This window comes from Bombina bombina, chromosome 4 (genome assembly GCF_027579735.1).
Source record: "Bombina bombina isolate aBomBom1 chromosome 4, aBomBom1.pri, whole genome shotgun sequence".
NCBI lineage: Eukaryota > Metazoa > Chordata > Amphibia > Anura > Bombinatoridae > Bombina > Bombina bombina.
In genome coordinates this window covers 1,037,803,800-1,037,816,091 of record NC_069502.1, presented here as the reverse complement: position 1 = coordinate 1,037,816,091, position 12,292 = coordinate 1,037,803,800, and the positions used below count along the sequence as shown (strand labels likewise).

Below are 12,292 nucleotides of genomic sequence, written 5' to 3'. Positions count from 1 at the left end.
TAAACAGGCATGGTACTAGTCTGCCTTCTCTCCCGAGTACAAAAACTAAGATTTTTTTTTAAAAATCGCTAATTACACTTTATTCATGTTCTTGAAATGTAATCTGTATGAGTGACTTTACATTTGTTAAACAAATATCTAAACATAATTATGCCTTTTCATCTTCTGTATTGTAATTATTGAATGCTTACTATGTTGTGTAAACCAGCTGGGCACTTAGCATAGTTTTGCTTCTAATTGTTTCTTTTGTGCAAAAGGACTTTGCTGGTTTTGCAAAAGAGTTTGCATAATAAACACTTTGACATTTTTTTGCCATAATTTTACTGCATGCAGTCAGTTAAGTCAAAAGTGAAAAAATAATCATAATTTTTTTAATACATTTAATTAACGTTCGTTCTGTCATTTTAAAAACTGTTTTTGGTGGTACCCTTTTTTCATTTTTTTATTGATCTTTATTTTTGCATTCTGATTAAATGAATTCTTAAAGGGATACTAAACCCAAAGTCTTTCTTTCATGATTCAGATGAAGCGTGCTATTTTAAGCAACTTTTAAGCAAATTTACTCCTATTATAATTTTTTATTTGTTCTCTTGCTATCTTTTTCTGAAAACCAGGAATGTAAAGCTTAGGAGCCGGCCCATTTTTGGTTCAGCGCCTGGGTAGCTCGTGCTGATTGGTGGCTAAATGTAGCCACCAATAAGCAAGCATTTTTCAAAATGTATGCATTCTATCTAAAATTTTGTGTATCTTATTTCTTACAGTTGAAACACATTTCATTTAATTTATCATTTATTATTTTTCAAGTTGTTTTTGATTTTTGTGCTACTCAAATTTAACTGTGCTACTCAAATTTATCCTGATTAATTGACAACTCATATAAAAATTCTTGATAAGTTATCTAAAACACATGAACTGAAGTGTATGTCTACAAATAACTGATAATAATAATGTATTGTCTTTTTTTTTCTTAGGAATTCTTTTCTACTGCATTTCACCCACAAAGAGACACTTACGTTGCCTCGATATTGTTCTAGAGCATGGAGCTGATGTGAATAATTGTACTGCAAATGGAATTCCAATTCTTCTGGCGGCCTGCGAGTGCGCACAGGAGTGTAAAGAAATGTGTCTGAAATTATTGCAACGGGGAGCAAATCCCAGTGCAATGAATCCAGTAGGCATACTTTTGTCTATTCCTCAAATTCATAAAGCTTTTACCCATTATATATATTTTTTTATATGTATTTATCTATAGGGAAAATAACAAAACAAAATTATCAACACAACACACAGAAAACCTGGCACTCTGTAGCAAGCACAAAGGCATGTTTCAGCCTGGTTGACACAACATGTAACTGACTCCCATTTTTGCTTTTAAATATTACTGTGTGCTTGCTAGAGAGTGACATATTTTCTCTTTGCGGTGTTGATAATTTTGTTTTGTAATTTTTCCTATGCGCTTGTCACCCAGGCTGGTTGGGGGTTAAGTGTCTGAGTTGCTGAAAACTGTACAGCTATCTGTAAATATTCAGGGCTGTGGGTTTTACAGTGACTTATGATGTGTACCCAGTCCAGTCTGAGATTGCAGTCCATTTCTGTGTTTTGTAAAATGTTTAGGGAAGTTACCTGTGTCACCCTGGTTGGTTGTCAGTTTGTGTTTGAAAGCATGCATTTTGTGGCTGTTGGTTAGGGTCCTAGGAGAAGAGAGACCTTGATATGGTCCTGGACTAAAACTGTCTGATGCCAAATTCAACTAACTCTCCCATTTTTGCTTTTTAACATTACTGTGTGCTTGCTAGAGAGTGCCAGGTTGTCTGTGTGCTGTATATATATAGATATCTATCTATCTATCTATCTATCTATCTATCTATCTATCTATCTATCTATCTATCTATATATATATATATATATATATATATATATATATATATATATAATATATATACATATATATATATATATATATATACACTGTATATATATATATATATATACACTGTATATATATATATATATACACTGTATATATATATATATACACTGTGTATATATATATATATATATATATATATATTTCTCCAACATTGGTGTGTCCGGTCATCCTTACTTGTGGGAATATCTCTTCCCCAACAGGAAATGGCAAAGAGTCCCAGCAAAGCTGGCCATATAGTCCCTCCTAGGCTCCGCCCACCCCAGTCATTCTCTTTGCCGTTGCACAGGCAACATCTCCACGGAGATGGTTAAGAGTATGTGGTGTTTAGTTGTAGTTTTTTTATTCTACTATCAAGAGTTTGTTATTTTAAAATAGTGCTGGTATGTACTATTTACTCTGAAACAGAAAAAGATGAAGATTTCTGTTTGTGAGAGGAAGATGATTTTAGCAGACAGTAACTAAAATCGATTGCTGTTTCCACATAGGACTGTTGAGATGAAGTAACTTCAGTTGGGGGAAACAGTTAGCAGACTTTTCTGCTTAAGGTATGACTAGCCATATTTCTAACAAGACTGGGTAATGCTGGAAGGCTGTCATTTCCCCTCATGGGGACCGGTAAGCCATCTTCTTAGTCTCAAACAGAATAAAGGGCTTAATATGGGCTATAAAACTGGTAGACACTTTTATGGGCTAAATCGATTGCTTTATTTGGACATTTTATACATGTTTATGCTGATAATTCACACTTATAAACTTGGGGAACGTTTTTTAACGTCAGGCACTATGTTAGACACCTTTTCCAGTCAGGAAGGGCCTTCCCAGTTGTAGGCTGAGCCTCATTTTCGCGCCATTACTGCGCAGTTGTTTTTGAGAGCAAGACATGCAGATGCATGTGTGAGGACCTGAAAGTAGTTGGAAAAGTTCCTAGAAGGCGTCATTTGGTATCGTATTCCCCTCTGGGCTTGGTAAAGTCACAGCAAAGGCTGTAGCTGGGACTGTATAGGGGTTAAATCTGTAACCGGCTCCGGTTTCGTTATTTTAAGGGTTAAAGCTCTTTTGGTGTGCAATACTTTTAATGCTTTAAGACACTGTGGTGAAATTTTGGTAAATTTTGAACAATTCCTTCATATTTTTTCACATATTCAGTAATAAAGTGTGCTCTGTTTAAAATTTAAAGAGACAGTAACGGTTTTGTTTTAAAATGGTTTTTGTGCTTTATTGACAAGTTTAAGCCTGTTTAACATGTCTGTGCCTTCAGATAAGCTATGTTCTATATGTATGAAAGCCAATGTGTCTCCCCCTTCAAAATTGTGTGATAATTGTGCCATAGCGTCCAAACAAAGTAAGGACAGTACTGCCACAGATAATGAAATTGCCCAAGATGATTCCTCAGATGAAGGGAGTAGACATGGTTCTACATCATCTCCTTCTGTGTCTACGCCAGTTTTTCCCACGCAGGAGGCCCCTAGTACTTCTAGCGCGCCAATGCTTATTACCATGCAACAATTGACGGCTGTAATGGATAACTCCATAGCAAATATTTTATCCAAAATGCCTGCATATCAGAGAAAGCGCGATTGCTCTGTTTTAAACACTGAAGAGCAGGAGGGCGCTGATGATAATTGTTCTGTCATACCCTCACACCAATCTGAAGGGGCCATGAGGGAGGTTTTGTCGGATGGGGAAATTTCAGATTCAGGAAAAATTTCTCAACAGGCTGAACCTGATGTTGTGACATTTAAATTTAAATTATAACATCTCCGCGCACTGCTTAAGGAGGTGTTATCTACTCTGGATGATTGTGACAACTTGGTCATTCCAGAAAAATTATGCAAGATGGACAAGTTCCTAGAGGTTCCGGTGCACCCCGACGCTTTTCCTATACCCAAGCGGGTGGCGGACATAGTGAATAAGGAGTGGGAGAAGCCCGGCATACCTTTTGTTCCCCCTCCTATATTTAAGAAATTATTTCCTATGGTCGACCCCAGAAAGGACTTATGGCAGACAGTCCCTAAGGTCGAGGGGGCAGTTTCTACTCTAAACAAGCGCACTACTATTCCTATCGAGGATAGTTGTGCTTTCAAAGATCCTATGGATAAAAAATTGGAAGGTTTGCTTAAAAAGATTTTTGTACAGCAAGGTTACCTTCTACAACCCATTTCGTGCATTGTTCCTGTCACTACAGCAGCGTGGTTCTGGTTCGAGGAACTAGAAAAGTCGCTCAGTAGAGAGACTCCATATGAGGAGGTTATGGACAGAGTTCACGCACTTAAGTTGGCTAACTCTTTTATTTTAGATGCCGCTTTGCAATTAGCTAGATTAGCGGCAAAAAATTCAGGGTTTGCAATTGTGGCGCGCAGAGCGCTTTGGCTAAAGTCTTGGTCAGCGGATGTATCATCCAAGACAAAATTGCTTAACATCCCCTTCAAGGGTAAAACTCTCTTTGGACCAGAATTGAAAGAGATTATCTCAGACATCACTGGGGGAAAGGGTCACGCCCTCCCACAAGATAGGCCTTTCAAGGCCAAGAATAAGTCTAATTTTCGTTCCTTTCGTAATTTCAGGAACGGACCGGCCTCTAATTCTGCATCCTCTAAGCAAGAGGGTAATGCCTCACAGTCCAAACCAGCCTGGAAACCGATGCAAGGCTGGAACAAGGGTAAGCAGACCAAGAAACCTGCTACCGCTAACAAAACAGCATGAAGGAGTAGCCCCCGATCCGGGACCGGATCTAGTGGGGGGCAGACTCTCTCTCTTTGCTCAGGCTTGGGCAAGAGATGTTCAGGATCCCTGGACCGTAGAAATAGTTTCTCAGGGTTATCTTCTGGAATTCAAGGAACTACCCCAAAGGGGAAGGTTCCACATGTCTCACTTATCCTCAAACCAAATAAAGAAACAGGCGTTCTTACATTGTGTAGAAGACCTGTTAAAGATGGGAGTGATACACCCAGTTCCAATGACGGAACAAGGAATTGTATTTTACTCAAATCTGTTCGTAGTTCCAAAAAAAGAGGGAACCTTCAGACCAATTCTGGATTTAAAGATCCTAAACAAATTTCTCAGGGTACCATCGTTCAAAATGGAAACCATTCGAACGATTCTACCCACTATCCAGGAAGGTCAATTTATGACTACCGTGGATCTAAAGGATGCGTACCTACATATTCCTATCCACAAAGAACATCATCAGTTCCTAAGGTTCGCCTTTCTGGACAAACATTACCAGTTTGTGGCCCTCCCATTCGGATTAGCCACTGCTCCAAGGATTTTCACAAAGGTACTCGGGTCCCTTCTAGCGGTTCTAAGACCGAGGGGCATTGCAGTAGTACCATACTTGGACGACATTCTAATACAAGCGTCGTCCCTTTCAAAAGCAAAGGCTCATACAGACATCGTTCTGGCTTTTCTCAGATCTCACGGATGGAAGGTGAACATAGAAAAAAGTTCTCTGTCTCCGTCAACAAGAGTTCCCTTCTTGGGAACAATAATAGATTCCTTAGAAATGAGGATCTTTCTGACAGATGTCAGAAAGTCAAAACTTCTAAGCGCTTGTCAAGTTCTTCATTCTGTTCCACGTCCTTCCATAGCTCAGTGCATGGAAGTAGTAGGGTTGATGGTTGCAGCAATGGACATAGTTCCTTTTGCGCAAATTCATCTCAGACCATTACCACTGTGCATGCTGAAACAGTGGAATGGGGACTATACAGACTTGTCTCCAGTGATTCAAGTAGATCAGAAGACCAGAGATTCACTCCGTTGGTGGATATCCCTGGACCACCTATCCCAGGGAATGAGCTTCCGCAGACCAGAGTGGGTCATTGTCACGACCGACGCCAGTCTAGTGGGCTGGGGTGCAGTCTGGGAATCCCTGAAAGCTCAGGGACTATGGTCTCGGGAAGAGTCTCTTCTCCCGATAAACATTCTGGAACTAAGAGCGATATTCAATGCTCTCAGGGCTTGGCCTCAGCTTGCAAAGGCCAGATTCATAAGATTCCAATCAGACAACATGACGACTGTTGCGTATATCAATCATCAGGTGGGAACAAGGAGTTCCCTGGCGATGAAAGAAGTAACCAAAATAATACAATGGGCGGAGAATCACTCCTGCCATCTATCTGCGATCCACATCCCAGGTGTGGAAAACTGGGAAGCGGATTATCTGAGTCGTCAGACATTCCATCCGGGGGAGTGGGAACTCCACCCGGAGATTTTTGCCCAGTTGACTCAATTATGGGGCATTCCAGACATGGATCTGATGGCGTCTCATCAGAACTTCAAGGTTCCTTGCTACGGGTCCAGATCCAGGGATCCCAAGGCGACTCTAGTGGATGCACTAGTAGCGCCTTGGACCTTCAACCTAGCTTATGTGTTTCCACCGTTTCCTCTCATTCCCAGGCTGGTAGCCAGGATCAAACAGGAGAGGGCCTTGGTGATCTTCATAGATCCTGCGTGGCCACGCAGGACTTGGTATGCAGACCTGGTGAATATGTCATCGGTTCCACCATGGAAGCTACCTTTGAGACAGGACCTTCTTGTTTAGGGTCCATTTGAACATCCAAATCTGGTCTCCCTCCAGCTGACGGCTTGGAGATTGAACGCTTGATTCCATGGCGTGGGTTTTCAGATTCGGTGATTGATACTCTGGTTCAGGCCAGAAAACCAGTAACTAGAAAGATTTACCATAAAATATGGAAAAGATATATCTGCTGGTGTGAATCCAAGGGATTCCCTTGGAATAAGATAAAAATTCCTAAGATTCTTTCCTTTCTGCAAGAAGGTTTGGATAAAGGTTTATCTGCGAGTTCTCTAAAGGGACAGATCTCTGCTTTATCTGTCTTACTACACAAACGACTGGCAGCTATGCCAGAGGTTCAAGCATTTGTTCAGGCTCTGGTTAGGATCAAGCCTGTTTACAGACTTTTGACTCCTCCCTGGAGTTTAAATCTAGTTCTTTCAGTTCTTCAAGGGGTTCCGTTTGAACCTCTACATTCCATAGATATTAAGTTGTTATCTTGGAAAGTTTTGTTTTTGGTTGCTATTTCTTCTGCTAGAAGAGTTTCAGAGTTATCTGCTCTGCAGTGTTCTCCGCCCTATCTGGTGTTCCATGCAGATAAGGTGGTTTTGCGTACTAAGCCTGCTTTTCTTCCAAAGGTTGTTTCTAACAAAAATATTAACCAGGAGATAGTTGTACCTTCTTTGTGTCCGAATCCAGTTTCAAAGAAGGAACGTTTGTTACACAATTTGGACGTAGTCCGTGCTCTAAAATTCTATTTAGAAGCTACAAAAGATTTCAGACAAACATCTTCTCTGTTTGTCGTCTATTCTGGTAAAAGGAGAGGTCAAAAAGCGACTTCTACCTCTCTTTCCTTTTGGCTTAAAAGCATCATCCGATTGGCTTATGAGACTGCCGGGCGGCAGCCTCCTGAAAGAATCACAGCTCACTCCACTAGGGCTGTGGCTTCCACATGGGCCTTCAAGAACGAGGCTTCTGTTGATCAGATATGTAAGGCAGCGACTTGGTCTTCACTGCACACTTTTGCCAAATTTTACAAATTTGATACTTTTGCTTCTTCGGAGGCTATTTTTGGGAGAAAGGTTTTGCAAGCCGTGGTGCCTTCCGTTTAGGTAACCTGATTTGCTCCCTCCCTTCATCCGTGTCCTAAAGCTTTGGTATTGGTTCCCACAAGTAAGGATGACGCCGTGGACCGGACACACCAATGTTGGAGAAAACAGAATTTATGCTTACCTGATAAATTACTTTCTCCAACGGTGTGTCCGGTCCACGGCCCGCCCTGGTTTTTTAATCAGGTCTGATGAATTATTTTCTCTAACTACAGTCACCACGGTACCATATGGTTTCTCCTATATTTTTCCTCCTGTCCGTCGGTCGAATGACTGGGGTGGGCGGAGCCTAGGAGGGACTATATGGCCAGCTTTGCTGGGACTCTTTGCCATTTCCTGTTGGGGAAGAGATATTCCCACAACTAAGGATGACGCCGTGGACCGGACACACCGTTGGAGAAAGTAATTTATCAGGTAAGCATAAATTCTGTTATATATATATATATATATATATATATATATATATATATATATATATATATATATATATATATATATATATATATATAAATATATTATTATTTTTCCCCACTAGCCAGTTACAATCTTTTCTGTCAGTATCTTTGGTTTGCTTTTTGTGTTCTTAAAGGGCCATGATACCCACATTTTTTCTTTCATGATTTAGAAAGAGAATGCATTTTTAAACATCTTTCTAATTTACTTCTATTATCTAATTTGTTTTATTCTCTTGATATTCATTGCTGAAAGTAGCTGCTGATTGGTTGCTGCACATAGAAGACTCATGTGATTGGCTCACCCATGTGCATTGCTTTTTCTTCAAATAAGGATATATAAAAAATGAAGCAAAATTAATAATAGAAGTAAATTGTAATGTTGTTTAAATGTGTATGTTCTATCTGAATCATGAAAGAAAGATTTTGGGTTTAGTGGCCCTTTAAATGCAAATGATAGTCTTTATTTAGTTTAAACAACCACTATTACCTTACTGATTACAGTACCATACTATCTCTCTGATGGTACTATTATGACATGTAAATATTGACTAAATGACCTAAGATGTTGTTTACTCTTGGTCCCATCCCCTCTCCAAGCTGTCCAGCAGTTAGACTAAAGGGTTTTGTACCTGTATTTAAAATATAATACCAAGTATGAGATTAATCTTAAAGGAACATTCAAATGTAGAAGTAAAATCCTCTATTTTGTCTTATTTCTAAGCAAATTCAATATGGGCCAAATTACAAGTGAAGCGCTATTTAAGGCTCCCACTCAAGTGTTAATTGCACTAGATGTAACTTTTTGCGCGTGTCGGGTTGCGCTTGTATTATGAGTTAAAAGTAAACTGTTTTCGCTCTTGCACTAACCCGACGAGTACAAAAAGTCAAACTTAGAATATCCCATGTGCGTTCACGTATTCTCCCATAGAAGTCAATGGAGCAAAAAAAGTGGGAGGTAAAACACCCTACTTGCGTGCAAACACGATTGCATATTCTCATGTCTGCTAACCCGACATGACAATATGAATATGTGTTTCTTGGGACTGTCCTGACTGCACCCATGACACCCATATTCCACCTAACCCAGCTCCTCTTGTTGCAGCTCTGCTCAGCAAACATCGGTAGGCCATGTCCCTAAATCCTCCCCCATCCGAGGGGTAAAATTAGATTTATTTTTTTTCTAAAGTAAAAATCCTCCTGTACAGCTGGTAAACAAACAAAAAGCAAGCATACACGTGTATGGTCAAATCACTGTCCATATCCTTATCTAGAGCAGACCGGAGGTGTTCCAGGAGCACAGCTTTGACCATGTATTTAACCCTTTAAAAGTGTTAGACACCTAATGAAAGAAGGGAATTTGTTTAAAAAAAACAAAACAAAAACTGGTAAATCAAAATAAAGCATTTTCTATTTATACTAGAATGTCTCTTTATTGTGAATTGTGTGAGAACAGCAGCAGATAAGAATCTACATAGACTGCATAGCGGTAAGGTATGTACTTCTCTTCAGTCAACAGGGCGGACTGCTCTAATGGAGGCGGCAAGGGAAGGTGCCATAGAAGTTGTACGAAGCATCCTGAGCCGAGGAGGAGATGTAAATGTTTTTGATCGGGAACGATATCATGCAGTGCATTTTGCTGCAAAAGGTGGATTTCTGGAGGTATATTTACATTCCATATATAACCTTTAGGGAAACATTTGCAAATGTTATGCAGTACTCACAAAGTATAGGAGATGGTAACTGGAAATAACACATTGCTTTTTGTGACAATATGTTCTATGTAACAATATAGTTGACAATGTTAAAAAAAAAAAAAATCCTGACAAAACAGGCTTATGTGTGATGTACAAATCGGAGGGGGTGGTTCTGCCTAATCAACAAATAACACAATAAAAGGCTATCCTTAATTAGTTCACTTCTTCCATCTTGCTGGCATCTCTATAAAGTGAATCTGAAGACCTGAGATTATCATTCTACTGTTTTTCAGAGTGTCTTTAAAGGGAGATTATACTGTATTTCTTCTGTTAAGTGTGATCAGTCCACGGGTCATCATTACTTCTGGGATATTACTCCTCCCCAACAGGAAGTGCAAGAGGATTCACCCAGCAGAGCTGCATATAGCTCCTCCCCTCTACGTCACTCCCAGTCATTCTCTTGCACCCAACGACTAGATAGGATGTGTGAGAGGACTATGGTGATTATACTTAGTTTTATATCTTCAATCAAAAGTTTGTTATTTTAAAATAGCACCGGAGTGTGTTATTACCTCTCTGGCAGAGTTTGAAGAAGAATCTACCAGAGTTTTGCTATGATTTTAGCCGGAGTAGTTAAGATCATATTGCTGTTCTCGGCCATCTGAGGAGTGAGGTAAACTTCAGATCAGGGGACAGCGGGCAGATGAATCTGCATAGAGGTATGTAGCAGTTTTTATTTTCTGACAATGGAATTGATGAGAAAATCCTGCCATACCGATATAATGTCATGTATGTATACTTTACACTTCAGTATTCTGGGGAATGGTACTTCACTAGAATTACACTGTAAGAAATACATAAAGCTGTTTAATAACTAGAGATTATGTTTAACGTTTTTGCTGGAATGTAAAATCGTTTTCATTTGCTGAGGTACTGTGTGAATAAATGTTTGGGCACTATTTTTCCACTTGGCAGTTGCTTAATCTGTTTTTCTGACAGTTTCTGTTCTCCCTCACTGCTGTGTGTGAGGGGGAGGGGCCGTTTTTTGGCGCTTTTTCTATGCATCAAATATTTCAGTCAGCAACTCATTGTATTCCCTGCATGATCCGGTTCATCTCTACAGAGCTCAGGGGTCTTCAAAACTTATTTTGAGGGAGGTAATTTCTCTCAGCAGAGCTGTGAGAATTATAGTTTGACTGAGATAAAAAACGTTTATTCTGTAATTTGTTTCCTGCTTTCAGAATTTGTTATCTTTGCTAATGGGATTAAACCTTTGCTAAAGTTGTGTTGTTTACAAGGATTGAGGCTATAACTGTTTCAGTTTATTAATTTTCAACTGTCATAGATCTTCTGTGCTTCTTAAAGGCACAGTACATTTTAATATTATTCTAATTGAATTGTATTTCCAAGTTGCAAGTTTATTTGCTAGTGTGTTAAACATGTCTGATTCAGAGGATGATACCTGTGTCATTTGTTGCAATGCCAAAGTGGAGCCCAATAGAAATTTATGTACTAACTGTATTGATGCTACTTTAAATAAAAGTCAATCTGTACAAATTGAACAAATTTCACCAAACAACGAGGGGAGAGTTATGCCGACTAACTCGCCTCACGTGTCAGTACCTACATCTCCCGCTCAGAGGGAGGTGCGTGATATTGTAGCGCCGAGTACATCTGGGCGGCCATTACAAATCACATTACAGGATATGGCTACTGTTATGACTGAGGTTTTGGCTAAATTACCAGAACTAAGAGGTAAGCGTGATCACTCTGGAGTGAGAACAGAGTGCGCTGATAATATTAGGGCCATGTCAGACACTGCGTCACAGGTGGCAGAACATGAGGACGGAGAACTTCATTCTGTGGGTGACGGTTCTGATCCAAACAGACTGGATTCAGATATTTCAAATTTTAAATTTAAACTGGAAAACCTCCGTGTATTACTAGGGGAGGTGTTAGCGGCTCTGAATGATTGTAACACAGTTGCAATACCAGAGAAAATGTGTAGGTTGGATAAATATTTTGCGGTACCGACGAGTACTGAGGTTTTTCCTATACCTAAGAGACTTACTGAAATTGTTACTAAGGAGTGGGATAGACCCGGTGTGCCGTTCTCACCCCCTCCGATATTTAGAAAAATGTTTCCAATAGACGCCACCACAAGGGACTTATGGCAAACGGTCCCTAAGGTGGAGGGAGCAGTTTCTACCTTAGCTAAGCGTACCACTATCCCGGTGGAGGATAGCTGTGCTTTTTCAGATCCAATGGATAAAAAGTTAGAGGGTTACCTTAAGAAAATGTTTGTTCAACAAGGTTTTATATTGCAACCCCTTGCATGCATTGCGCCGATCACGGCTGCAGCGGCATTCTGGATTGAGTCTCTGGAAGAGAACATTGGTTCAGCTACTCTGGACGACATTACGGACAGGCTTAGAGTCCTTAAACTAGCTAATTCATTCATTTCGGAGGCCGTAGTACATCTTACTAAACTTACGGCAAAGAATTCAGGATTCGCCATTCAGGCACGCAGGGCGCTGTGGCTAAAATCCTGGTCAGCTGATGTTACTTCTAAGTCTAAATTGCTTAATATA

General features: G+C 39.9%; 1 protein-coding gene across 1 annotated transcript in view; it reads left to right on the top strand.

The window, feature by feature from the left end:
- The window catches only part of ANKEF1 (ankyrin repeat and EF-hand domain containing 1), a 72,675-nt gene that overhangs the window by 19,728 nt on the left and 40,655 nt on the right, over window positions 1-12,292 (top strand). Inside the window, exons 3-4 of the mRNA XM_053709331.1 lie at window positions 972-1,171; window positions 9,517-9,666. Of these exons, the coding sequence (XP_053565306.1) occupies window positions 972-1,171; window positions 9,517-9,666 (350 nt within the window). The remainder of the gene's footprint in view (window positions 1-971; window positions 1,172-9,516; window positions 9,667-12,292) is intronic.